The 24,635-nt window shown below is 71.7% G+C and overlaps 1 protein-coding gene across 2 annotated transcripts; it reads right to left on the bottom strand.

Annotated features, from left to right (window-relative positions):
- Positions 1-356: 356 nt before the first annotated feature.
- JAG2 (jagged canonical Notch ligand 2) lies at positions 357-24,635 on the bottom strand. Of its 2 annotated transcripts, XM_054715684.1 has the most exons (26): positions 24,434-24,635; positions 23,890-24,246; positions 14,890-14,947; positions 13,484-13,735; positions 13,339-13,399; positions 9,651-9,781; positions 9,454-9,573; positions 9,168-9,281; positions 8,856-8,969; positions 8,601-8,714; positions 8,476-8,522; positions 7,413-7,583; positions 6,445-6,595; positions 6,212-6,358; positions 6,019-6,132; positions 5,744-5,857; positions 5,555-5,668; positions 5,334-5,450; positions 4,768-4,795; positions 4,604-4,689; positions 3,354-3,467; positions 3,131-3,246; positions 2,468-2,716; positions 1,852-1,983; positions 1,067-1,223; positions 357-975 (listed from the first exon to the last, which is right to left on the bottom strand). In XM_054715684.1, exons 1-26 carry the CDS (start codon positions 24,497-24,499, stop codon positions 500-502), a joined length of 3,720 nt encoding a protein of 1,239 aa, XP_054571659.1. In that variant the 5' UTR covers positions 24,500-24,635; the 3' UTR covers positions 357-499. The 2 variants fall into 2 exon arrangements, with proteins under 2 accessions (XP_054571659.1, XP_054571660.1); XM_054715685.1 differs by lacking the exon at positions 8,601-8,714.

Below are 24,635 nucleotides of genomic sequence, written 5' to 3'. Positions count from 1 at the left end.
TGCGAGGGCTGCCGTGGCCTCGGGCCACGCCACAGCCGCCACTGACAGCCACGGCCACGCGGTCAGCCACGGTGGTCCCACCAACAGCCACGGGTCCCCTAAACACCATGGGCCACGGGTCCCGTCGGCGCTTCGGCCGGGAGCCACGGAGGCCCCCGCGTGAGGAATAAGAGGGGAGATTCTGTAAACGGGGCGCCACCTCGGGGGACAAACAGTTTGGGGAGAACACGACACCCTCTCCTGCCACACGGCGGACGCGACATGCGGAAACGTTACAAAAATAGCCACTGTCCGAGAATACACCCTCGCTTTCCACCTGACAGTCACTGAATAATTTATACAAGGTCAAAGGAACGTAGAAAATAAACATTTGTTTTTGGTTTTTGGTGTTTTTTTACACAAAATAAAGAAACTATGCACACAGCCTCAGCCTCCTGGTCGGCAGTAGGGTGGCGCCCCGCACGGGGCGGGGTCCCGGTCCCGGCCCGCGGCGGCCGGCCTAGTCCTGGCCGGCTCGGCGGGCCTCGTTCATGCTCCTGACCGCCCGGTTGTCCACTTTGGGGCCCGGGGCCCAGCAGGCCGGCCTCCCGGGCGAGCCCCCGGGCTCTTTGGTGAGTTTGTGGGAGAGGAACTTCTCCGCCTCCGGGGAGTCCTCCTCGCTGCGGCCCGGCTCCTCGTCGTCCTCGTCCTCCCCGCCGCCGCCCCGGCCCGCGGGCCCCGGCAGCGCCTCGGCCGCCCGGCGCGGCGGCGGCGTGAAGTTCTTGCACTGGTACAGCACGTCCTTGTGGCCGCCCGGCCGCTCGATGGGGTTGCGGATGGGGTTGAGCGGGGCCCACTGGTTGTTGGCGCTCTCCTCCCGCGGCAGCCGGCTCCGCTCCCGCTCTTTCCTTCGCTTGCGGGTCCACCACATGCAGACGGCCACGCAGGCCAGACACAGCACGCTGAACACGCCGCACAGCGCGGGCACCAGCACCCCTGCGGGCGGGCGGGGCGTTTCCAGCAGGGGCTCGGCCCGGCCCCTCCCCGCCCAGCCCCGGCGCACAGCCCCCCGCGCCCACCCACTCACCTGTGGAGGAGCCGCCCATGACCACCGTCTCCACCTTGACCTCGGTGACGGCCAGCAGCAGCGAGCTGTTCCCGCGCTGCGTGATGGCGGCCACGATGGCGTGGGCCGTGCTCTGGATCAGGCTGCTGTCAGGCAGGTCCCAGGCGGGGCTGAAGGACTGCGGAGAGGACGCGCTGAGGGTGCTGCCGCCTGCGGGCCGGCCCCCGCCCCGGCGGCGCTGGATGGAGCGGAGGCCGCGGTGCTCCGTGGGCGGGCCGCCCTGGACGGGGCTGCAGGCAGGAGCCGGGGTCCCCAGGGTGGCCCGAGGGGAGCGCCCCCAGGCAGCTCAGAGAGGTGGGTCTGGCTGACCCCCCTTTCACGGGCCCCACCAGCCACCACCATCTCCCGGGGCCCTGGGCCCTCTCGGACCCGCACACACCTGCCCCCGGCTCCCATCTCTGCCTGGCCCGGCGCTGGCCCAGCCTCTGGCCCGGCTGCAGGCACTGCCCAGCCGAACAGGCCTGACCCGGCCTTGCTCCCTGCCTCTCCTCTCACCCCGGGCACCTCAACACCCCTCCCCAGGCCCGGCTCCCCCAGCACCGGGCAGGGCACCCCAGCTCTGCCCCCGGCACCGGGCAGGGCACCCCGGCTCCGCCCCCGGCAGTGGAGTGGACTCCACGTCTCTGTCAGTCACTCTGCCTTCAAGCACCTGAGGACCGGCCGGCCTGGGCCCTGCACCCCCAGGAGCCCGTGCAGAGCAGGACCGAGGAGGGTGGGTGGCCGGCCAGCCGCCCGCCCGCACTCACCATGGCCACCTCCACGGCGCTGGCCTCCGCGGACGGACGGTCACACAGCAGCACGAGGAGGCGGTCCCGGGCCACCGCCCGCGTGGCCGGCAGGGCGCGGATCCCCGAGCAGATGGCGCCCACCGTGGTACCCTGGGCAGAGACGCACGGCACATGAGCAGCCCGCACACCCCCAGCTGCCACTCAAGGCTCCTGGCAGGACACGCCCCGCAGCCCGTCGGGGGCCAGTGGACACAGGGGGTCAGTGGGCAGCTGTTTCCACACCAGACCACCTGAGCCCCACCCAGGACAGACCGTCCCCTCCCCGGGGTCCGCCCTGGCGGAAGCAGCACCTGCAGGCCCGAGGGGCGGGGCCTCCCCACCCTGAGCCCCTCCCCACGGGCTCCGGGCACCCAGCCACCGGACGGCCTACCAGCTGCAGGCCGAGGGGCCCCCCGGAAGGCTGATGGACAGGCTCCCTGGCCCCCACAGAACCAACCGGCCTCCCTGACCCCCAGGGGCGGAGCCACGGGCAGCGCGGAGGGCAGCCAGCAGTCCCCGCCGTCCGAGCGGCCGCTCGGAGCAGACAGACGTGTCCAGGCCCTGCAAACACGCGGGCGCCGCCAGGACAGCTCACCGGGGGCACCTGGTCGCGGTCGAAGTGCAGCGTGAGGCGGGCGCAGTTGTTGTCCAGGTGGCCGGAGCGCGGCACGCAGGGGGTGCCGGGCAGCAGGGGCTCCTCGGGGCCACACTCCCCCCAGGCCGCGCAGGGCGGCTGCAGGCACTGCCCCGGGGCCTTCTCCCCGCACTGCTGGCCCGGAGGGCACTGGGCGCTCAGCGTGTCGGGCCGGCTGGCCAGCAGGCAAGGCTTCCGTCCACACCACACCTGGGCCGGGCACACCGGACGAGGGCCCACGGACGCCACGTAGGGAGAGAGACAGACAGACAGACAGGGTCAAGGTCAGCAAGTCCCAGGGCCGTGCCCACCCAGACAGGGAGGCCCCGAGGGCGGGGCCCGCACACGCAGGGAGGGGCTCTGCCTTCGGAGCAGCGCCGAGACTCAGCGAGGAAAGGGGCCTGGTCGGGCCAGGGGGCCTCCATCTGGACGTCCAGCAGAGGGGGGTGGACTTGGTTCATCCTCCCCTCGCCCCTCCCCCGGCAGCAGCTCCTGGGCCTCCCAGGGTGAGTATCGGGGTCACGGACAAAAGACGGAGCTCCTTGGGCACCAGGACGGCAGACCCGGGCAGGGCGGGGCCGGGCTGGGCAGGGAGGCTCGCTCGTGGGCAGGGGCCCCTGGCACCTTGCTGCAATCCCGGCGGCCGTCCAGGCAGCGGCAGCTGTTGCAGTCCTCCACCCAGGAGCCCCCGTGAGGGAAGGGCACCCCCTGCGACCAGCAGGACCTGCCGAACACGATCACTGCGGGGGGAGGAGGCGGGGTCGGCGGTGGCACTGAGCCCGGAGGCCAGGTCCTGCCCTTGCTCCTGCTTGGCACGCCCCCCCCCCCCACCATGCTCCCCGCCTACCCTCCTGGCACCGCGGGCCAGCGCGGCCCGGCGGGCAGCTGCAGCGGTAGCCGTTGATCTCGTCCACACACGTGGCCCCGTAGGCGCAGGGCGAGGACTGGCACTCGTCGATGTCTGCGGAGAAGCGGCCGCTCAGAGGCAGCAGGAGGCGGCGCCCACGCGGGGCCCCGGGGACGGTCCGGGGAGCCGTCCCAGGTCAGCACGGGCCTCGAGTGCCCGGGGGTCTCTGAGCTGGGCCTCGACGGTCACCGTCACAGCCCGAGGCCTCATGGGCACCGGCCCCTCAGCCAGCCAGGACCTAGCCCAGCGGGTCCCAGCGGGGCACACGCCCCAGGGGGCCCTGTGATTTCTGAGGGGGGCCATCCGAGAACGAGTCATTAACAGTGAACCTTCTGTGTTCCTTATGGGTCTAGGGCCTCACCTACAGGATGTAAACACATACTGTGACGCACATGAGCGGCCAGATGATGACGATCTCTGAACGCATAATAATCTGGCCACTCAGTGTACATCCTATACAATAAAAGGCTAATGTGCAAATTGTCTCCTCGACCAGGAGTTCGACCAGCAGGCAGGCCGGCCAACCGCCCATGTCCCCTCCCCCGGGCCAGGCTGGCCGGACCCCACCCATGCACGAATTCATGCACCGGGCCTCTAATACACACACACACACACACACACACACACACTGAGTGGCCAGATTATTATGCGTTCAGAGATCATCATAATCTGGCCACTCAGTGTATTTATGCATTTCAGTTCTCTATTCTATGTTTTGAAACTTTATTGGCTATTTTTTCACATCGCTTCATTATTTTCTTTTTAACAGTTTCTTAGTGATTTCGTCCTCAGTCCTTAACTGTCCTTTCGTCCTTTCACTTTTCTCTCTCATGGATGCCGTGCTCCGTGGAAGCTGGTTTAGGCCAAGTTCATGGCCTTTGAGGCTTCCTCCACGTGAACAGGAGTTCCCTCTGAATAATAAGAATTCTATGTCACCGGGGCACCAGGATTTTAGAGATCTTAGGTGGGGCGTGGCCAAAACAAGGCTGGGGAGCACGGGTCTAGCCGCCCCCCCCAGGCAGCCCCAGAGAAAACAGGGGTGTTGGTGGGGCACGGACGAGGGGGACACTGAGGCCTGGCGCCAGGCAGGAGCGGGCTGTGCCCACACCGTCCTCCAGGGTGTGTGGACTCTGGTGACCCCCGACACTGGACACCCGAACCCGAGCCCGCCCGCCCGCCCGGCGTCTCACTGATGCGGCAGTCGGGGCCCGCGAAGCCGGGAGCGCACTCGCAGCGGAACCAGTTGACGCCATCGACGCAGACGCCGCCGTTGTAGCTGCGGAGAGAGGGCGGGTCTCAGGGAGCCCCCGGGCGGACAAGCACCCCGGCCCGCGGCCCCAGGGCTGCCACTCACCAGGGCAGAGGGTTGCAATCGTTGGTGTCTGCATCCGAGAAAAGAGAAAGGAGGTGGGCGTGGCATCCGCCACCCGAGCCCCCATGCGGGGTGCGGCGGCCTGGGCACCACAGCCCACCCTGACCACGTGCGCCGGCAGGCGGGGGTGAGGGGCAGCGGTGGCCTCGGAGGGCGACCTGGACAGCCGCCAGGGGGCGGGGCCTGCAGGGGAGTGGGCGGGGCCTACAACAGGAGGGACGGGGCCTGCAGGGCGGGGGAGGGGCCTGCAGCGGGAGGGGGCGGGGCCTGCAGCGGGAGGGGGTGGGGGGGCATGGGCAGGAGCCTGGCTGCAGGCTGAGTGGTTGGCAGGTCCATGGAGCCAGGACACCCAGGGAGGGGAATGAGGCTGCAGAGCTAGGGGTCAGGGGTCAGGGGAGCACAGCAGGTCTTGGGGTACAACTGTGCTTTGGTGGACAGGTGCAATGGGCACGTGCATGGGCAGGGTCAGGAGGGGGCGGGCCCAGGGAGCCCCAGCCCACAGGCCCCGCCCCACCCCACGCCTGCCCGGCGCCCCGACCGGAACTCACTGTGGGTGCAGGTGCGGCCCTCCCAGCCGTCTCGGCAGATGCAGGAGAAGGAGTCGCCGCTGCCCACGCAGGTGCCCCCGTTGAGGCAGGGGTTGGGCAGGCAGCTGTTGTTCCTGGCTGTGAGGGGGCAGAGGAGGGTCCGCTCCATGTAGCCCTGGACAGACCACGTCCACGCCCACCCGCCGGAGGCAGAGCGCGCGGCAGGGGGGGGGGGGCCTCACCGAGGTTGCAGGTGCTGCCCTTCCAGCCGGGCGGGCAGGCGCAGCGGAAGGTGTCGCCGCTGTCGTAGCAGGTGCCGCCGTTGCTGCAGGTGTAGGCGTCGCACTGGAACTCGCCTGCGGGCACAGGGCTGCTCAGCGGGCGCGCCTCGCGGCGAGCAGGCCCGCGGGCGGGGCCGGGCGGGCACTCACGCGAGTGGCAGGTCTTGCCCTTCCAGCCGTCGTCGCACGCGCAGTAGAAGTCGTTGACCAGGTCGTGGCAGCGGCCGCGGCTGTGGCAGGGATCGGGGAGGCAGTCGTTGGGATCTGGGGGCGAGGACGCCGGTCAACAGGGGGTCGCCGGCATTCGGGGAGGGCGGCCGGGGCGGAGGCCCAGGAGCGGGCGGGAGAGGCAGAGGGTGGGGAAGGGGTGTGGGGAGCCCGACGCCCGGGGGCCGGGGCGGGGGGAGCCGGGCGGGCCCACTCACTGGTGTCGCAGAGCTCGCCCTCCCAGCCGCTGGGGCAGAAGCAGCGGAAGGCGGCCACCTCGTCGATGCACGTGCCCCCGTTGCGGCACGGCTGGCTCAGGCAGTCGTCGATGTCTGCGGGAGGCAGGCGTGAGCGGGGCCCGGCGGCCGCCCCACCCGGCCCACGGCCACGGCCACGGCCACGGCCACTCACTCTCATGGCAGTAGGCGCCCGTGAAGCCGCTGTCACAGACGCAGGAGAAGTTGCCCCCGGGGTGGCTGACACAGTGCCCGTGGGGGCCGCACACGCTGGACGGGGCCCCGCCGGCCACTCCTGCCTCGAACCCGCAGCTGTCAATCACTGCAGCAAAGGGGAAGAGGTCAGCCGGCCCCGCCCCCGCCTCTGCAGGCCCCGCCCCCTCCCCGCCTCTGCAGGCCCCGCCCCACCTCTGCAGGCCCCGTTAGGGCAAGGCTCCCTGGGCACAGAGCAGTTCTTGCCACCCACGTCGTCAGGGCACGCGCAGTAGTAGTCGCCCTCCAGGTTGTAGCAGCGGGCGCCGTTCTGGCAGGGGCTCGGGTCACACAAGTCGATATCCACCTGTTGGGTGGGGGCATCGTGAGGGCGCAGCCCCCTGGTGGGACGACACGGGCCAGGGGTGGCGTCCACGCGGCCTGGACACCTGGCCTCCACAGCCAGAGCCCGAGGGCCTCCCACCCGAGACGGCCAGGCCCCTCGGCTGGACGGAAACACCTGGGCCGCCAGCCCCTCCCGCCACCGCGCTCCGCAGCGGCCGCTTCCTCTGCCTCTGGCGGCATCCGGCCTTTGCCCCTCCTGCTGGCAGGAAGGCCGCGCCGGACCTGCTCCCCCAGGCCTGCCGCCCGGAGCCCGGTCTGCGGGTCCTCGCCAGACGTGGGTCCTCGCCAGGCGGGACCTCTACCATGGGCCCAGGAGGCCTGCTGGCCAGGAGCCTGCCCTGTGCCCCCTGCAGCCCACGGCCAGGGCAGGTCAGAGGGCGGTGGGCACAAGCCAGCATCTGGAGAGCACCCCGCCCCTCCCAGGGCCACGCACCGCACACGCAGCCCCTCTCATGCACGGCACACGCAGCCCCTCACACTCAGGCTCCTGCACCCCATCCAGGGCCCCTCTCGGGAGGCCCACATGCCCCACCTCGTCACAGCCCCCCCCTCAGGCCGTGTGGGGTGGACAGGCCACGTGCCAGGGCGTGGCATGACCAGCAGGGACCCTTTGCCCTCCCCGCACCCTCCGCCCCGCCAGGCCACCTGCACTTTGGGGCCGGGGCTCCGTCTGGGACTGAGCCCGGAGGCTGTAGGGGGGGTCCCCACAGCGGCCTGTCCCGACCCCGGGGGCTCGCAGGGCAGCAGCGGGGCCCGGAGGGCAGGGCCCCCACACGCACCTCGCACAGCAGCCCCGAGACGCCGGGGGGGCAGTGGCAGCGGAAGCCGTCCAGCAGGTCCTCGCAGAAGCCGCTGCGGCAGGGGCTGCTGGCGCACTCGTCCAGCGCGAGCTCGCAGTGCCGGCCCCCGAAGCCCCGTGGGCACACGCACTGGTAGCCGTTCACCAGGTCCTGGGAGGGCGGCGGGGTGAGCTCCCCGGGGGCACGCCACCCCACGCCTCCCCCGGGGGCACGCCCCCCCACGCCTCCCCCGGGGGCACGCCACCCCACGCCTCCCCCGGGGGCACGCCACCCCACGCCTCCCCCGGGGGCACGCCACCCCACGCCTCCCCCTGGGGCACGCCACCTCATACCTCCCCCAGGCGCACGCCACCCCACGCCTCCCCCGGGCGCACGCCACCCCACGCCTCCCCCGGGGGCACGCCACCCCACGCCTCCCCCTGGGGCACGCCACCCCACGCCTCCCCCGGGGGCACGCCACCCCACGCCTCCCCCGGGGGCACGCCACCTCATACCTCCCCCGGGCGCACGCCACCCCACGCCTCCCCCGGGGGCACGCCACCCCACGCCTCCCCCGGGGGCACGCCACCCCACGCCTCCCCCGGGGGCACGCCACCTCATACCTCCCCCGGGCGCACGCCACCCCACGCCTCCCCCGGGGGCACGCCACCTCATACCTCCCCCGGGGGCACGCCACCCCACGCCTCCCCCGGGGGCACGCCACCTCATACCTCCCCCGGGGGCACGCCACCCCACGCCTCCCCCGGGGGCACGCCACCTCATACCTCCCCCGGGGGCACGCCACCCCACGCCTCCCCCGGGGGCACGCCACCCCACGCCTCCCCCGGGGGCACGCACCCCACGCCTCCCCCGGGGGCACGCCACCCCACGCCTCCCCGGGGGCACGCACCCCACATCTTCCCCGGGGGCACGCCACCCCACGCCTTCCCCGGGGGCACGCCACCCCACGCCTTCCCCGGGGGCACGCCACCCCACGCCTCCCCCGGGGGCACGCCACCCCACGCCTTCCCCGGGGGCGGGGCCGGCGGCGGCCACACCTCACCTTGCAGGTGGCTCCGTGCTGACACTGCCCTCGACAGTCGTTGATGTCTGGGGGACAGAGGGAGGGTCACGGGGGCCTGGGGGCTGCCCAGCCCCGCCCGCCGGCGGCCTGCCCCCCATACTGACTGATATGGCAGTCGATCCCCTTCCAGCCCGGGATGCAATCACAGTAATAGCCACCAATCAGGTTTTTGCAAGAAAAAGCGTTAAGGCACGGCTTCCCTTCACACTCATTGGCGTCTGTGGACGAGACAAGAGGGCGCCATGGGGCCTGCGCCCCGCTGCCCTCGCCTGGCACCCGCAGCCACAGCAGCACCCGCAGCAGCAGCAGCCGAACGCACAGCCCGCGGCCCATGCACACGCGTGCCCCCCGGGCCTTACCCAGCCGGCAGGTGGCGCCCACCCACTGCTGGGGGCACAGGCACTCGAAGCCGTCCACCTGGTCCACGCAGGTGCCGCCCGCCGCGCACGGGTTGGAGGCACACTCGTCGATGTCTGCGGAGGGACGGGGCGGCGGGCATGTGGGCGGTGCGGCGGCGGGCCGGGCGCCGGGGCCGCGTGCCGGGGGTTCCCGTCACGGCTCCCCTGGCCACCAAGTCCACCGCCACGTGGTGGACGTGCAGCAGCGGCCCCGCCCCAGAGCGCCCCCCCATCCCCCTCAGGGCCCCCCCGCAGCCTCCGGTGGGCACTCACCCAGCGCGCAGGTGGGTCCGCTCCAGCCGGACGGGCAGTGGCACTCGAAGCCGGAGGGCACCTCGTGGCAGGAGCCCCCGTTGGCGCAGGGGTTGGAGGCGCAGGCGTGCTCGGCTGCGTGGGGACCGGAGGCGGCGGTGGGCGGTGGGCGTGACAGCCCAGGGCCCCCCCTTTGCAGGGTGCTCCCCTCCACCCCAAGGCCCCAGGCGGGCAAAGGTGTGTCCAGGGAGGAGGAAGCCGGAGCGCTGGGCCCAGCGGGCTCCCGGGCCGGGCCGGGCCCACCTACCCCGCTCGCAGTTCTTGCCCGCGTAGCCGGCGGGGCAGACGCAGTGGTACTGGTCCGGCTCCGCGTTGATGCACGTGCCCCCGTTGGTGCAGGGGTGGTGGCTGCCGCAGTAGTTCAGGTCTGGGGAGCAGGTGGGTGCTCAGAGCAGGCACCCCGGCTCCGCACCCTCCCGGCCGGGCGAGCCCCGCCCCGCCCACCTTTGTTGCAGAGCAGGCCGCCCCAGTTGGTCTCGCAGTTGCACTGCCAGGGCTCCACGCAGCTGCCGTGCACGCAGCCGGGGTACGGCACGCACTCGTCGCAGAAGCGCCCCTGCCAGCCGTAGTGGCACCTGGGGGAGTCCAAGGGGCCCGGGGCCCAGTGGGTGGGGTGGCCCCGGAGTGGCGGCTGCCGTGGGTCGCGCAGGGGCCACCGCAGGGCTGGCACGCGGGCCTCTGCACGGGAGCAGACCGGGGCCAGGCGGGGGTGACAGCCGGCCAGCAGCCCGGCCCGGGCGCTCCCGGCCGCCGGCCAGGACAGTGGGCGCAGCTGTCCAGTCACTCCTGCCCGAGCTATTCTGGGACCGACCCCTGAGCGGGGCCCCAAGAGCAGGCGCCGGGAAGGGAAGCCCGGCCGGGACCCCGGGCACGAGAGCGCCGACGCGGCCGCACGGCACAGGCCCCCCGGCCACGCGGGCCAGCGGGCGGAGGACCGGGGCTCCTGCCCGGCCGGCTGTGGGGCTTAGGGCTCAGCGCGGCCTCGCCTGAAACCCCGGGCAGTCACGTCTCTCCCAGAGAGCCCCACGGAGGGTCCGTCTCACGGGGAGGCACCGGCCCCCGTCCGGGAGCCAGACTCAGGGTGGCGACTGGCCCAGGAAGCCACCTGCTCCCGGCAGACGGTGGCGGGACCCCGGGCTCGGCCCTGCCCTGCGGTGGGCGGCATCCCCTCCGGGAAGGTGCGGGCGGAGGGCAGGCAGCCAGGACGCGGGAGGAACCGCCCCGCCCCGGCCCCGGCGCTCGGTCTGACTGGGACGCAGCCCTCAGGCGCCCCGAGGCCCCCCAGGCCTGACCAGGGCCCCGGGGCCCCTTCCCAGGGAAGGAGTGACATCACCGCGTCGATCCCGTGCCGGCACCGCCACGTGAATGTATTTTTGGACGAGGAAGGAGCCATGGCCCTTCCTGGGCTGCCCCCGCCCGCGGCCACCAGAGGGGACACGGCCTGCCCCGCGGGCACAGGGACAGGGAAGCTGAGGCGGGGAGAGGGGTGCCGCCACCCCGACCGTGTGCCAGAGGGTCACGTGGTGTGGGCCGCACCCCCCACCGGGACCCTCCAGGTGCCCGGGGGCGTGCGGCCTCGGCAGGCCCCCACCGCCCGCTTCCCTGCCCGGGGCTCCAGGGGCCGAGGGAGGAGGCGGCAGGAAGGCAGGGCCATCTCCGCAGCATCCGGTGGGGTGTCCTCGCTGAAACCTGAGCCACCGGCAGCTGGGCCTCGCCCACAGGCTGCGGGGTGGGGGCTCACCTACCCCCCAGGCGGCCCTTCAGGCCCCTGCCCCAGGAGTCCCGCCCCTCAGCTTCCTGCAGGGAGGGTGAGGCAGACCAGCTCCCTCCCGCCTTCCTCCCCGCTCGCTCCTCGGCCGGCGGCCCCGGCCACAGCGCGCGCCAGGCATCCAGGCTGTGCACCCAGGCTGTGCACGGCACAGGGCGGGGCCGAGCCGGGAGCGCAGGGCTGGGACCCGCGCGCTGCTCCTGCCCGGCCCTGGGCCCAGAGGACGCAGGCTCCCGGCCACCAGTCAGCAGCCAGCCTCGCCCCGGACAGCCGGGCAGCCTCCCACCCCCTCCCACCCGGGACAGGGACCCGCCTGTGCCAGGCCCCCCGCACCTTGAGGCCCACGGGGCGTGTCTGAAATTCTGCGGTGAGGGGCTGGCTGGGGGAAGCCCTACCCTGCCCTTCCCTGGGGCCACGCAGAGGGGTCACTACCCCGCTTCCTGGCTCCCAAACCTTGCCCTCCTGTCCAAACTCATTCCTGTGTGACGCTGGGGAAGTTAACTGACCTCTCTGGGCTCAGTGTTCTTGTCTGAAAAACGCTCCGGGAAGCAAGCCCAGCCCACAGGGAGGGCTGGGGATGAGGGAGTCCAGGCCGGGCAGAGCGCCACGGCCCCACCTGCTCGTCTCGGCCAGCCCGCACCCCTCCCAGGCCACCCCGGGGCCCACCCACTGCTCCCCGCACACCCCCAGGGTCTCTCCCACCATCCCCCCCGCCCCCACCAAGACCCCCATGTCCACACCCGGCTGCCCTGGCCGTGGCCTCTGCCGTGGCACACCCTCAGCAGAAGGCCCAGGCGGCTCTGCCTCCTCGCCACCTGCCCCCGGGCTTCCCACCACCTGCCGGTGCCCACGCGTGTCCTGGGCCAGGCCTGTCCCCGTAAACCACCCAGACAGAGGCCCGAGGGCTGCTGGGCGATGCCCCTCTCCTCCCGCGTCCTTCGTGGCAGCTCCGTGGCCACGGCTGGAAAGCGGGGGTCCTCCCTGACCTCCCACTCCTCTCACCCCAACATCAAATCCACTCCACGGCCTCTGCGGGACCCGCCCACCTCTGCACCTCCTGCTGGGTCACCCCAGCCCCACCCCAGCCCCGGCCTCCCGCCGGCTCCTCCCTGCAACAGCTGCGGGTGCTTCCCTGTCCCCGGCCCCCACCCAGGAGCTCCAACCCCAGGCCCCCCGCTTCTCCGGTGCTGGGGACCCCCATCCTCAGGTGGCTCCGGTCTCCAGGCCTGCGCCCTCAGACAGGACTGCCCTGGCCACGCTACACGGGATGGCCCTGCCACCCTCTCGCCCCTGCCACGCTGTCCCCGTGGGCCCTCCACGCCCCAGGCTCTGAGGACAGCGTCTCCCCTGCACTGACTGCCAGCTGCCCGCACCCCTCTGCTGAGGCAGGAGTGTGCACAGCCCCACGCACAGTAGGTGCCCGCCCCCCTCCGCTGAGGCAGGAGTGTGCACAGCCCCGCGCACAGTAGGTAGGTGCCCGCCCCCCTCCGCTGAGGCAGGAGAGTGCACAGCCCCGCGCACAGTAGGTAGGTGCCCGCCCCCCTCCGCTAAGGCAGGAGTGTGCACAGCCCCGCGCACAGTAGGTAGGTGCCCGACCCCTCCGCTAAGGCAGGAGTGTGCATAGCCCCGCGCACAGTAGGTAGGTGCCCGACCCCTCCGCTAAGGCAGGAGTGTGCACAGCCCCGCGCACAGTAGGTGCCCGCCCCCCTCTGCTGAGGCAGGAGTGTGCACGGCCCCGCGCACAGTAGGTAGGTGCCCGCCCCCCTCCGCTGAGGCAGGAGTGTGCACAGCCCCGCGCACAGTAGGTGCCCGCCCCCTCCGCTGAGGCAGGAGTGTGCACAGCCCCGCGCACAGTAGGTGCCCGCCCCCCTCCGCTGAGGCAGGAGTGTGCACGGCCCCGCGCACAGTAGGTGCCCGCCCCCCTCCGCTGAGGCAGGAGTGTGCACGGCCCCGCGCACAGTAGGTAGGTGCCCGCCCCCCTCCGCTGAGGCAGGAGTGTGCATAGCCCCGCGCACAGTAGGTGCCCGCCCCCCTCTGCTGAGGGAGGAGTGTGCACAGCCCTGCGCACAGTAGGTAGGTGCCCGCCCCCCTCCGCTGAGGCAGGAGTGTGCACAGCCCCGCGCACAGTAGGTGCCCGCCCCCCTCCGCTGAGGCAGGAGTGTGCACAGCCCCGCGCACAGTAGGTGCCCGCCCCCCTCCGCTGAGGCAGGAGTGTGCACGGCCCCGCGCACAGTAGGTAGGTGCCCGCCCCCCTCCGCTGAGGCAGGAGTGTGCACAGCCCCGCGCACAGTAGGTGCCCGCCCCCTCCGCTGAGGCAGGAGAGTGGGAATGCTGACGAGGGGCGAAGGGGCAGGTCGGACTCACCTGCACTCGCCGGGCACGGAGCAGCCGCCGTGGAGCAGGTTGCAGCCTTGTTTACACACGGCTGCAAGAGAAGGGGGCAGAGAGCCTGTTGCCGTGTGGGGGGCCCCCTCCGAGCCCCCCGCCGGCCCCGGCGCCGCCGCCGCACCTTCCTTGCACTCGGGGCCCATCCAGCCGTCCATGCAGGCCTTGTTGCCGTACTGGTCGCAGGTGTGGTGGCCGAAGAAGTCGTGGCGGGGCCGGCAGAACTTGTTGCAGGTGGGGCTGTAGTAGTTCTCGGCGCAGCGCACGCGCACCTGCAGCTCCAGCTGCGCCACGTGCCCGCTGAAGCGCAGGCTCTTCCAGCGGTCCTCGGGGTTCACCATGCCCGCGTGCGACACCCGCTCGATCAGCAGCTCCTCTGGGGGGGCGCAGAGTCGGTCCGGGCCCGCGCGGCTCCTGCTCCACCCCCACATGCAGGCGGGGCGGGAAGGTGGGGCGCCCCCACCTGTGCCCCCGGCTGACGGCCCCTCCTATGCCAGGCCCTGACCCAGCAGGGTCCACCCTGGCCCCCGAGATGGCCGGGGCTCGGCCCACGGCAGGCACACCCGCTGCCCATCCTTCTTCTAAAACACGTTTCAGTGGTTTCAGAGAGGAAGGGAGAGGGAGAGAGAAACATCAGTGATGAGAGAAATCACTGACGGGCCGCCTCCTGCACGCCCCACACTGGGGCCCGAGCCCGCAACCCGGGCCTGTGCCCTGAGCGGGAATCGAACCCTGACCTCAGTGGACGCTCAACCACTGAGCCAGGCCGGCCGGGCATCTACTGCCCATCTTAAAGCGCCTTCTCTCTCCCGACAGCCGGGCCTCACCTGAAACCAAGCCAGTGCACGGAGGGAGGGGCATGCGCGGGCAACCACGGGCACCAGGGACCGTGGCACCACTCCCTACACTTCCGATTGGCTCGGGACGGGGCTCAAAGCCTCCCTGACCTGCCCCCGCCCTGCTGGCCTCATCACCTCCCCTCTGCCAGGCAGGGCCGGGGCTGCTCCCTAAACACATCCGCTCACTCTGGCCCCAGGGCCTTTGCACGTGCAGCTGCCGCCGCCGCCTGTGGTGCTTCCCGTGTGCCCAGGAGAAACCTCTCTGCCCTGCACCCAGGGCCCCGCAGGACAAGCACAGGCCAGCCCGCCTCGGGGCGCCTCGGGGAGCGGGCCACCGGGCCGATGCTCCAGGTCAGCCAGGCAGAGAGGGGGCCACGGGGCCAGAGAGCCTCCCGGGGGTGCCCCACTCCTCCATGCCACTGACATGGCCCCCGGAACACCCACCCCCGGGAGAACACGGGTGCAGCCGTGACGGGGACGGGGCAGTGCACAGACAGCTCTGCAGACCACCAGCGTGGCCGAGGCTCCTGGCAGCCGGGGTGAAAAGGGACAGAGTCCCAGCCAGCAGAGGACGAGGAACCTGGCACACCCATCCTGTAGCTGAGAGTCCCCTCCTGTCCCCGAGGGGGCCCTGTAGGCAGCGCTGCCAGCACCCCCCCTGCCAGAGCCGGCGCGGCGGGCGCGAACTCACCATCCGGGGTGGTCTGGTTGTCCCAGTCCCAGGCCTCCACGATGAGGGTGAAGGAGCGCTGCGGACACGGGGGGGGGGGGGGGGCGGGGGGGACAGTCAGGGACCCGAGCCCCCAGCGGCCTGCGCTGAGCGAACAGACCTGCCCTGCCATACCCTAGCCCGAGCCCCAACCCTGCCCTCAGGGTCGGTCAGGGCTTCCCACCCACCGAGGACCCCGCCCCCATCTCAGCGGACCCCAGACCGCCCCCGCCGCTGGCAGGAGGGAGGCAGCTCCCCAGTCAGGCAGGCCAGGGGCCTAGGGTCCTGGCTCCCTCGGCAGCGGCCCAGACCCGGGAGCCCGAGTGCCGAGCAGCAGGGAGCAGCGGCTGGAGCGGGGAAACTGGCCCCCCACCGTGGCCTGGACGGGAGGGGCCGCGTCCGAGCACGGCTCAGGAGGCAGCCGAGGGCCTGCAGCAAGCGCACCTGAGGGCCCCCTGCCAGGCCCCGGGGCCCCAGCTGGGAGCGGCCCCTCCCAGGACACGCAGCTCACCATGCAGCCTGCCTCACCCGAGGCCGCCAGGGCAGCGAGGGCCCGGCTGCAGAGGCGGGAAAACGCGCCCGGGACCCCCGCGCAGCCTCAGCCACGGTCACCGGTCACCGTCCCCACCCGCTCCCAGGACCATCTGTCCTCGGCCCCAGGCTACGTGATGGGGTGACGTCACCGCCCACCCCTGGACCCGCCCTCTGCAGGGGTGACCAGAGCCTTGTCACTCACAGGCACAAGCTCCGAGGAGGGGCGGGACTTGGCCTCCCCGGGGTACCTCTGTGGTTCCCCATCCCTACCACTCGGCCCACCGGACCCTGGTGCCACCCAGGCTGGGACCCTGCAGCCCAGAGGCCAGACTCCTCCCGTCCCCACGACCATCCTCCAGCCCCTGCAGTCGGCTGTGCCGGGAGCCACGACGCTCCACTCACCGCCAAGCACCCAGGCCCACGCAGGCTGCCCCCCCCTGGCTGCCCCCCCCAGGCTGCTCCCCCCCGGGCTGCTCCCCCCCCGGGCTGCTCCCCCCCCCGGCTGCCCCCCCGGGCTGCTCCCCCCCGGGCTGCTCCCCCCCCGGGCTGCTCCCCCCCAGGCTGCTCCCCCCCCGGGCTCTCCCCCCCCCGGGCTGCTCCCCCCCGGGCTGCTCCCCCCCGGGCTGCTCCCCCCCTGGGCTGCTCCCCCCGCCAGGCTGCTCCCCCCCAGGCTGCTCCCCCCCCCGGGCTGCTCCCCCCCCCGGGCTGCTCCCCCCCGGGCTGCTCCCCCCCGGGCCGCTCCCCCCCCAGGCTGCTCCCCCCGCCCGGCAGCCTCCTGCTGACCCCCAGACCCAGCACCACCCCACCTGCCCCCTCCCCGCCATGGGATCTGTCACAGTCAGCCACACCCACTGCCTCTGGATGCCCGAGGCTGGCCCTTGGGGACCCTCTCCTCCCTCCCCCCCTCCCTCGCACGCCTGCCAGCGCTCCCCAGAGGATCCACAGGACCTCACACCCACCACCCCCACCTGGGCCTGCACCCCCCAGAAAGCACGGGCTGAAACTGGGGAGCCCACAGCTCCTGCCCCCTCACAGCCAGCCCAGCACGTCCCAGTCCACAGCCCTTGGCACACACAGCGCCCGCCCTGGCACGGATGCCCCCTAGGCCACCTCCCCCTGCCCATCCCACTTCTGGCGGCAGCTGGAGCCCAGCTCCTCCAAGCTTCACTCGGTTCACTTACTCATTCGTCCCTTCCCTCCCTCCCTCCCTCCCTCCCTCATTCATTCACTCCCTCCCTCCCTCCCTCATTCATTCACTCCCTCCCTCCCTCCCTCACTCCCTCATTCACTCACTCCCTCCCTCCCTCCCTCCCTCATTCACTCACTCACTCACTCACTCACTCCCTCCCTCATTCATTCACTCATTCACTCCCTCCCTCCCTCCCTCACTCACTCCCTCACTCACTCCCTCCCTCCCTCCCTCCCTCATTCACTCACTCCCTCACTCACTCACTCACTCACTCCCTCCCTCCCTCATTCATTCACTCATTCACTCACTCACTCATTCACTCACTCACTCCCTCCCTCCCTCCCTCCCTCATTCACTCACTCATTCACTCCCTCCCTCCCTCCCTCCCTCCCTCATTCACTCACTCACTCTCTCACTCACTCCCTCCCTCCCTCATTCATTCACTCATTCACTCCCTCCCTCCCTCCCTCCCTCCCTCATTCACTCACTCCCTCACTCCCTCCCTCCCTCATTCACTCACTCCCTCACTCACTCACTCACTCACTCACTCCCTCCCTCATTCACTCACTCCCTCCCTCCCTCCCTCCCTCCCTCATTCACTCATTCACTCACTCCTCACTCATTCACTCCCTCCCTCATTCATTCACTCACTCCCTCCCTCACTCCCTCCCTCATTCATTCATTCACTCACTCCCTCACTCATTCATTCATTCACTCCCTCCCTCCCTCATTCATTCATTCACTCAATCACTCATTCACTCCCTCACTCCCTCCCTCACTCATTCACTCCCTCACTCCCTCACTCATTCACTCACTCACTCACTCACTCCCTCACACCCTCCCTCCCTCCCTCACTCACTCACTCATTCACTCCCTCAATCACTCACTCACTCCCTCAATCACTCATTCACTCACTCCCTCACTCACTCACTCGTTCGTTCTTTCATTTGTTCATCCCTTTCTTCCTTTACTCATTCCTTCACCCATTTGTTCCTCCTCTCCCCCTCCCTCTCCTCCTTCACGCACAGAGCCCAGCCTCTGCCCCGGTGGACAGATGAGCCAGAGGGGCTCCAGGGTGGGGAGCAGAGATGCTGTTCTAAGGGGTGTCAGGGCAGGGCCCACAGAGTTTCCGCTGGGATTGGGGCTGCAGAGAGCGAGGGAGGGGTCCCTTCACGGGACTGTAGCAGGGACCCGGGGCCAGACTGCGCAGGCCACCACCCAGAGCCAACGTTGGCGCCAACGCAGAGCGGAGTGAGTGGCTGCGGGGGCACTGGCGGGAGCAGGGAGCCGGGCCGGTGGGCCTGTGACCACTACTGGCCACCCCACAGCAGAAGGGGGCCCAGGCTCCCACCCCTCCGAGCGCTGCCGCCTCCCCACACCTGGGCACCGCGGGCAGGGAGCGCCTCCCGGCTCCCAGGAAACCCCACGCCGCCCGCCCGCTCAGGTAGGGTTACCGGGGCTCCGGTTACCTGCTCCCGCAGGGCCGCGCCCGCCCGCCAGGGCCCCGCCGCCCGCCAGCTGGGCTCCCGGCACCTGCCCAGCAGGACGTCACCCCGAACCTGAGCCTCCCTCAGTGCTGGCCCGGCACCTCTCCTCCCGGCGCCTCCGGGACTCAGTCTCCCCTCTGCCACAGCAGCCAGGCATCCCTGCGCTCCCGCCTCCGCCGCAGGCGGGCAGGGCTGTCAACCCACAGAGCCGGCCCACGGGCCTGGGCAGGGCTCCAGGGGTCCCGTCGCTCCAGGATGGGCAGGGCGGCGGGCGGCCTAGCAAGCAGGCAGAGGGACCCTGGTGCTCCGCCCAGGCTTTGGGGGGCCTGGCCTCAGTCCCCAAAGGCCTGGCTACAGCTCCTCCTACAGCGAGCCTGCCGGGACCCCCCACCGTCCACCGCCTCCTCCCGACCCTGACCCCTGACCCCCAAGGCCAGGTCCAAACCCTTCATCTGACCGTCCGACAGGGTGACGGGCAGCAGCCCAAGACGTGGAAATGGCACCGGACACGGGACCAGGTGCCCCACACCCCAGGGCTCGGGACTCCCCACACGTGTGCCCCACCCCACAGGCCAGGGCATCCCACACGGGCAAGGCCCAGCACGGCCTTCAGCCCAGGGCCCAGGGCCCGGCTCCAGCCTGGCTCGGTTCCGCCCCATCCCAACCGGCCATCCGGCCCCCCACGGAGCGGAGCTGGTGTCTGCCCTGCCAGGAGCTCCAAGCACAGATACATTTCCTGAAACCCGAGCTTGGAGAGGCCTGGGCCTCTGCCGCCATTGTCACCAAGGGGGAGGGGGAGAGGGAGAGGGAGGGGCGCCTCCCGCAAGGCGTGGGACCACAGGCCCACCCCACGCAGGACCCAGAGGCCCACACTCCACAGCAGACACCAGTGGGCCCCACCCGCCCACCCGCCCTCAGGGCCCTGTGTGAAAAGGACCAGCAGCCCAGGGCCCCCAGCACCTCTGCCGATGGGATGGGCCGTGTGAGAATACCGCCCCCAAGACCGGGCTGAGCCTGGTCACACCCGGCTCACTGGGGATGGGGATGGGGGAGGATGGGGACCCGCTCACCTGGGGAGGAGGATGGGGGAGGATGGGGACCCGCTCACCTGGGGATGGGGATGGGGGAGGATGGGGACCCGCTCACCTGGGGATGGGGATGGGGGAGGATGGGGACCCGCTCACCTGGGGATGGGGATGGGGGAGGATGGGGACCCAGCTCACCTGGGGAGGAGGATGGGGGAGGATGGGGACCCAGCTCACCTGGGGAGGAGGATGGGGGAGGATGGGGACCCAGCTCACCTGGGGAGGAGGATGGGGGAGGATGGGGACCCAGCTCACCTGGGGATGGGGATGGGGGAGGATGGGGACCCAGCTCACCTGGGGATGGGGATGGGGGAGGATGGGGACCCAGCTCACCTGGGGAGGAGGATGGGGGAGGATGGGGACCCAGCTCACCTGGGGATGAGGATGGGGGAGGATGGGGACCCAGCTCACCTGGGGATGAGGATGGGGGAGGATGGGGACCCAGCTCACCTGGGGAGGAGGATGGGGGAGGATGGGGACCCAGCTCACCTGGGGAGGAGGATGGGGGAGGATGGGGACCCAGCTCACCTGGGGAGGAGGATGGGGGAGGATGGGGACCCAGCTCACCTGGGGATGAGGATGGGGGAGGATGGGGACCCAGCTCACCTGGGGAGGAGGATGGGGGAGGATGGGGACCCAGCTCACCTGGGGAGGAGGATGGGGGAGGATGGGGACCCGCTCACCTGGGGATGGGGATGGGGGAGGATGGGGACCCAGCTCACCTGGGGATGAGGATGGGGGAGGATGGGGACCCAGCTCACCTGGGGATGAGGATGGGGGAGGATGGGGACCCAGCTCACCTGGGGAGGAGGATGGGGGAGGATGGGGACCCAGCTCACCTGGGGAGGAGGATGGGGGAGGATGGGGACCCGCTCACCTGGGGATGGGGATGGGGGAGGATGGGGACCCAGCTCACCTGGGGATGAGGATGGGGGAGGATGGGGACCCAGCTCACCTGGGGATGAGGATGGGGGAGGATGGGGACCCAGCTCACCTGGGGAGGAGGATGGGGGAGGATGGGGACCCAGCTCACCTGGGGAGGAGGATGGGGGAGGATGGGGACCCGCTCACCTGGGGATGGGGATGGGGGAGGATGGGGACCCAGCTCACCTGGGGAGGAGGATGGGGGAGGATGGGGACCCGCTCACCTGGGGATGGGGATGGGGGAGGATGGGGACCCAGCTCACCTGGGGATGGGGATGGGGGAGGATGGGGACCCCCTCACCTGGGGATGGGGATGGGGGAGGATGGGGACCCGCTCACCTGGGGAGGAGGATGGGGGAGGATGGGGACCCGCTCACCTGGGGATGGGGATGGGGACTTAACTTCCTGAAGTCTGGGGATGAGGACGCTGTGTGGGCCTGGGGATTAGAGGTACTTGTCTCCCCATGACCACCTTCCACCTCAGGCCCTGGCCTGGCTCCCCAAGAACCCTCTTAGGGACCCAATCTGCCCCCAGAGCCTGAGACGGTCCTGAGAGCCACAGTCCCTTCCACGAAGCCCCGGCCTCAACCTGCAGGGGCCTCTGCCCTGTCCGCGGCGGCCTGGCCGCCCCCCCCCCCCAGGGCAGGGGACAAAGCCGGCCGTCTCCAAGCCCACCCAGTGGCCCACGTGGCCAAGCCCCACTCCTGGGGGGAAGGCGTAGGAGGGAAGCAGGGCCGGGGTACACACAGGGCCCAGGAGGGGAGGTGGGTGAGGAGGAGCCAGGGCCCCACCAGCCCAGCCCCCAGCTCCTGGGGGGGGGCAGGGAGGACGATGCTCCCTCCCCCGAGGGCAGCAGGTGCCGGGCACAGGCCTCGCCTGGCCACGTGGGCTGGGGGCTCGGCAGCTGCCAAGCCCCTGGATAACTGGATGCCGTGTGGCCGGACTCTGGCCCACATCTCACCAGACCTCCCATTTGGGACACACGGCTCTGACAGGCCATCCTCCCGCCCCCCTCCCCCATACACATATACCCCCGAGCACGCAATAGCCCCCTAGGGACTCCGGCCTTTTGCTGGGCAGCCAGAGGGGGAGGGAAGGATCCCAGGCAGGCGGGGAGCAGGGCTGGGGGTCCCCGAAGCTGCTGTGTCTGAGGGTCTCAGGTTGGCTGCGCTGTCAGAAACGGGGTCAGCCTCAGGCCCCCCATAACACACAGGGGCCTATGCCCACCTCGGCAACCCCTACCTCAGTTTTGCCTGCCACAGCGACCCCCAGCCACACCCGGGTGGGCGGGCACAGCCTCCACCAGGCAGCCCCCCATCACTCCCTCACTTGGCGGGGCCCTGGCTGCCACCCTGCACCTCCATCAGCCACCGCCCCTGCCGGACCCGGAGAGCCGTGCACACACACCTGCACACACGCGCGCACACACATGCACACACGCACACGCACACACACACACACACACGCACACCGCCTCCACCTGCCAGCCACAGCCCAGCTCCGGGCAGCGGTGTCCCTGACCGCTGGGAGGCCAGGGAACAAGGGGCACCTGTGGGGTGGGGTCAGGAGAGCAGGGCAGCCCCCCCACCTCGGCTGCCTCCACCTCCCACCTGCAGGCCCCGGCCCAGCCTCTCGGAAGGCGGAGGCCGAGTTCCACCTGGAACCACAGTGCAGACACCTGACAGCCTGGGGGACTGCAGGGGCCCTGGGGGCGGCTCCCTGGATTCCGGGGGGGGGGGGGGGGCCCACGTTCCACCTCCAGCCCCCCAAGGCCCTCCTCTTGTTCCTACCCCAGGGACCCCCAAAGTCCACGCTGGCTCCAGCCGGAGCCCCTGAGGCTGGGCCCAGGCACATCCTCCGCTTCCTCCCGTCACAGCAAAGCGCCCCGGGGCGCCCCGGGGGCCAGACGTGCCCCCGCTCACAGGACAGAGAGGGACCCCAGCACGCCGAGGCCGCGTGGCCACGGAGCGGCTGCAGCCGAGCGGAAATACCAGGGCGCTGGCACACCACCCGCTCCACGCCCGGTGTCGCAGCCACACTGCGCCGGGAGGGGAGACGGGACAGCCCGAACGGCGCTCCCCGGCGGTCCTACTCCCCCGCTGGGCCCGGCCCCTCCCGGGACATGCGGGGGGGGACCAGCTGCGAGCCGGAAGAGGGGAGCTGCCTGAGACCCAGAGCCCAGCACCCAGGCTCCCAGGGAGCTGCGGGCCTGCCCCGTCCCATCCCAGGCCCGGCCGGCCAGTGGGCCCAGAAGCCACGAGGGACACGTGTTGGCCCGCCACATTCCTCCGGGGCCTCCCTGCCCCCACGCCACGGCTGCCAACTCAGGCAGAAAACACATCCTCAGGTAGCGATCCGAAGCCGCCCTGGCGGGGCCCCAAATGACAGGCTGCGGCCCTGCTCAGACCTGCCTGCTGCGCCGATGTGGGGGCGAGAGGGCGGGCTTATCGGAACTGCCCCGGGCCCTCCCGGGCCCTCCAGGGCCCTCCCGCCCGCCCCTGCCTCTCCATCGCAGGGACACATTCTCCTGAGGCCCCGCGGTCAAAGGCAACCCCAGGAGTCAGCCAGGCTCAGGGGGGCAGGGCCACGGCCAGGGGGGCCAGGGACAGACAGGCGTCCTATGAGGTGGGCGGCCAGAAAGGGGTGAGGCCGCCTGACCCCAGCTTGGAGGGAAACGCCAGCACAGGACTCCTGGGGGGCGGCCTCCGAGCCCCACGACTGGCCTGGCCTCGACTCCCGGTCCCCAGAGGGGCACCAGGTGGGCACATTCCTGGCGCCTCCAGACAGCTGGTCCAGCGGGAAGTCCTGAGTCAGAGGACGGGGCCCCTGGATCGCAGCCTGGCGCCCCGCTCCAGCGACTCCCCACTCCCAGGCCCACCCCAGCCGCTCCTGACCCTGCACACTGGGATCGGCCCCACCCGGGGCCAGGGCTGCAGCACAGGGACCCTTGGGTGCCAGGCCAGGCCTTGGTTCAGGAACAGAACACATCAGCCACCTGGAGGCCTTGGCCTGACCACCAACGCTCCGTCAGACAGCCCCGTCCGTCCGTCCGTCTGTCCTAGCCCTCACGCACCATGGCCTGGGGCAGCCCACACCCCTCCAGGCTCCAGCCCAGGCTCCGTGCCCCCACCCAAAAGAGAACAAAAACAAAAGCCCACCACAGACGGACGGGGCCACAGATGGACGGCACCAGGGCCCCTATTTCTTCCCCTGGGGTGAAGGGGGGGGGGGCCCTGGGCCAGCAGCAGGGGCTGCAGCCTACACGCCTGAATCAAGCCCTCCTCAGCCCAGCCCCCAACCCCCATCCCCACCCCATCCCGGGGCATCCAGGAAACAGCAGGGCGAGCGCAGACTGGCTGCGGGCCCAGGGCGGCTCCGCCGGGGCCTGCCCCATACCAGCCCCAGCACGCGCGGTGCACATGCCTCCGCGGGCCGCCGGGTCCCAGCGCGCCTCGCGGCGCTTCCCCACCCAGACAGACACGCGCGGGGCGACGCAGGCACACGCCGCGGGCCGCCGAGCACGCGGGCGGCCGCCACCCCACCCCCGCCGAGACCCCCGCGCGCCCACGTGGCGGGGCGCGGACCCGGCCCCACGGAGCACGCGCCGGGGGGGTCTGCCCGCCGCGTGGCGCCCCCTGCCCGGCCCGCCCCGTCTGGGTGCGCGCGGCCGCACGCAGGGCCCGGGCCGCAGGTGCGGGAGGGTCGGCGGGCTGGGTGGGGGCCGGGAGGGGAGAGCTGGGGCCCAGGGTGGGGGCGCACGTACCGGCCAGGCGAACTGGAAGGGGATGACGACGAGGGCCGGGTCCTGGTCGCCGCCAGCCCGCGCTCGCGCACGCACCCTGTCCCCCGTGGCGCCCGGCGGCGGCAGGTAGAAGGAGTTGCCTCCCAGCACGGGCGTGGCTCCGTGGCCGTAGCTGCAGGGCCCCGTGGGCGTCACCTTGGCCTGGTACTCCTTGAGGCACACGCGCACGTACGTGTCGCACTCGTCGTGGCCGCAGCCCCCCGCGCGCGCGGTCCGGCCGCGGCCGTCGCCGTCACAGCAGGCGCCGCTCAGCAGCTCCCCGTTCGCGTTCCGCAGCGCGCTCACCCGCAGCTCGAAATAGCCCATGGGCCGCGCCGCCTAAAAATAAGGCAGAGGGAGCGCGGGAGGCGCGGGCCGGGGTCGGCGGGCGGCGCCCCGCCCCCACCCGCCGCGAGCCCCCGCCGCCGCGCGGAGCCCCAGGGCTTCCGAACCGCGGCGCCCACGGGCGGTGCCGCCCGGCCCCGAGGGACCGTCCGGTGCGCCCCGTCCGCACCCCACGGCTCACCTGCACGCAGAGCGCCAGCAGCAGCAGCAGCCTCCGGGGCAGGCGCCCCCGGCCCCGCTCCCGCATCGCCGCCTCGACCCCGCGCGCCGCCGCCGCCACCCCTGCGCGTCCGGCCCAGCTCGGCCTCCCAGCGCCCGCGCGCCCTCCGAGCGGCAGCGGCGGCGGCGGCGGCGGCGGCGGCGGGCGGAGTCGAGGCGGCGCC

This window comes from Eptesicus fuscus, chromosome 5 (genome assembly GCF_027574615.1).
Source record: "Eptesicus fuscus isolate TK198812 chromosome 5, DD_ASM_mEF_20220401, whole genome shotgun sequence".
Taxonomy (NCBI): Eukaryota; Metazoa; Chordata; class Mammalia; order Chiroptera; family Vespertilionidae; genus Eptesicus; species Eptesicus fuscus.
This window is presented reverse-complemented; position numbering and strand designations above follow the sequence as displayed.

Coding starts and splice junctions, on each gene's coding strand:
- JAG2 (XM_054715684.1), bottom strand. CDS start 24,499: ATGCGGGAGCGGGGCCGGGGGCGCCTGCCCCGGAGGCTGCTGCTGCTG. Junction 6,596..7,412: donor TCTCGGGGCTGCTGTGCGAG/GTGCGTGTGGGG, acceptor CCCACCCAACAG/GTGGATATCGACTTGTGTGA. Junction 4,796..5,333: donor GGGCCGCACCTGCACCCACA/GTGAGTTCCGGT, acceptor TCTCGGATGCAG/ACACCAACGATTGCAACCCT.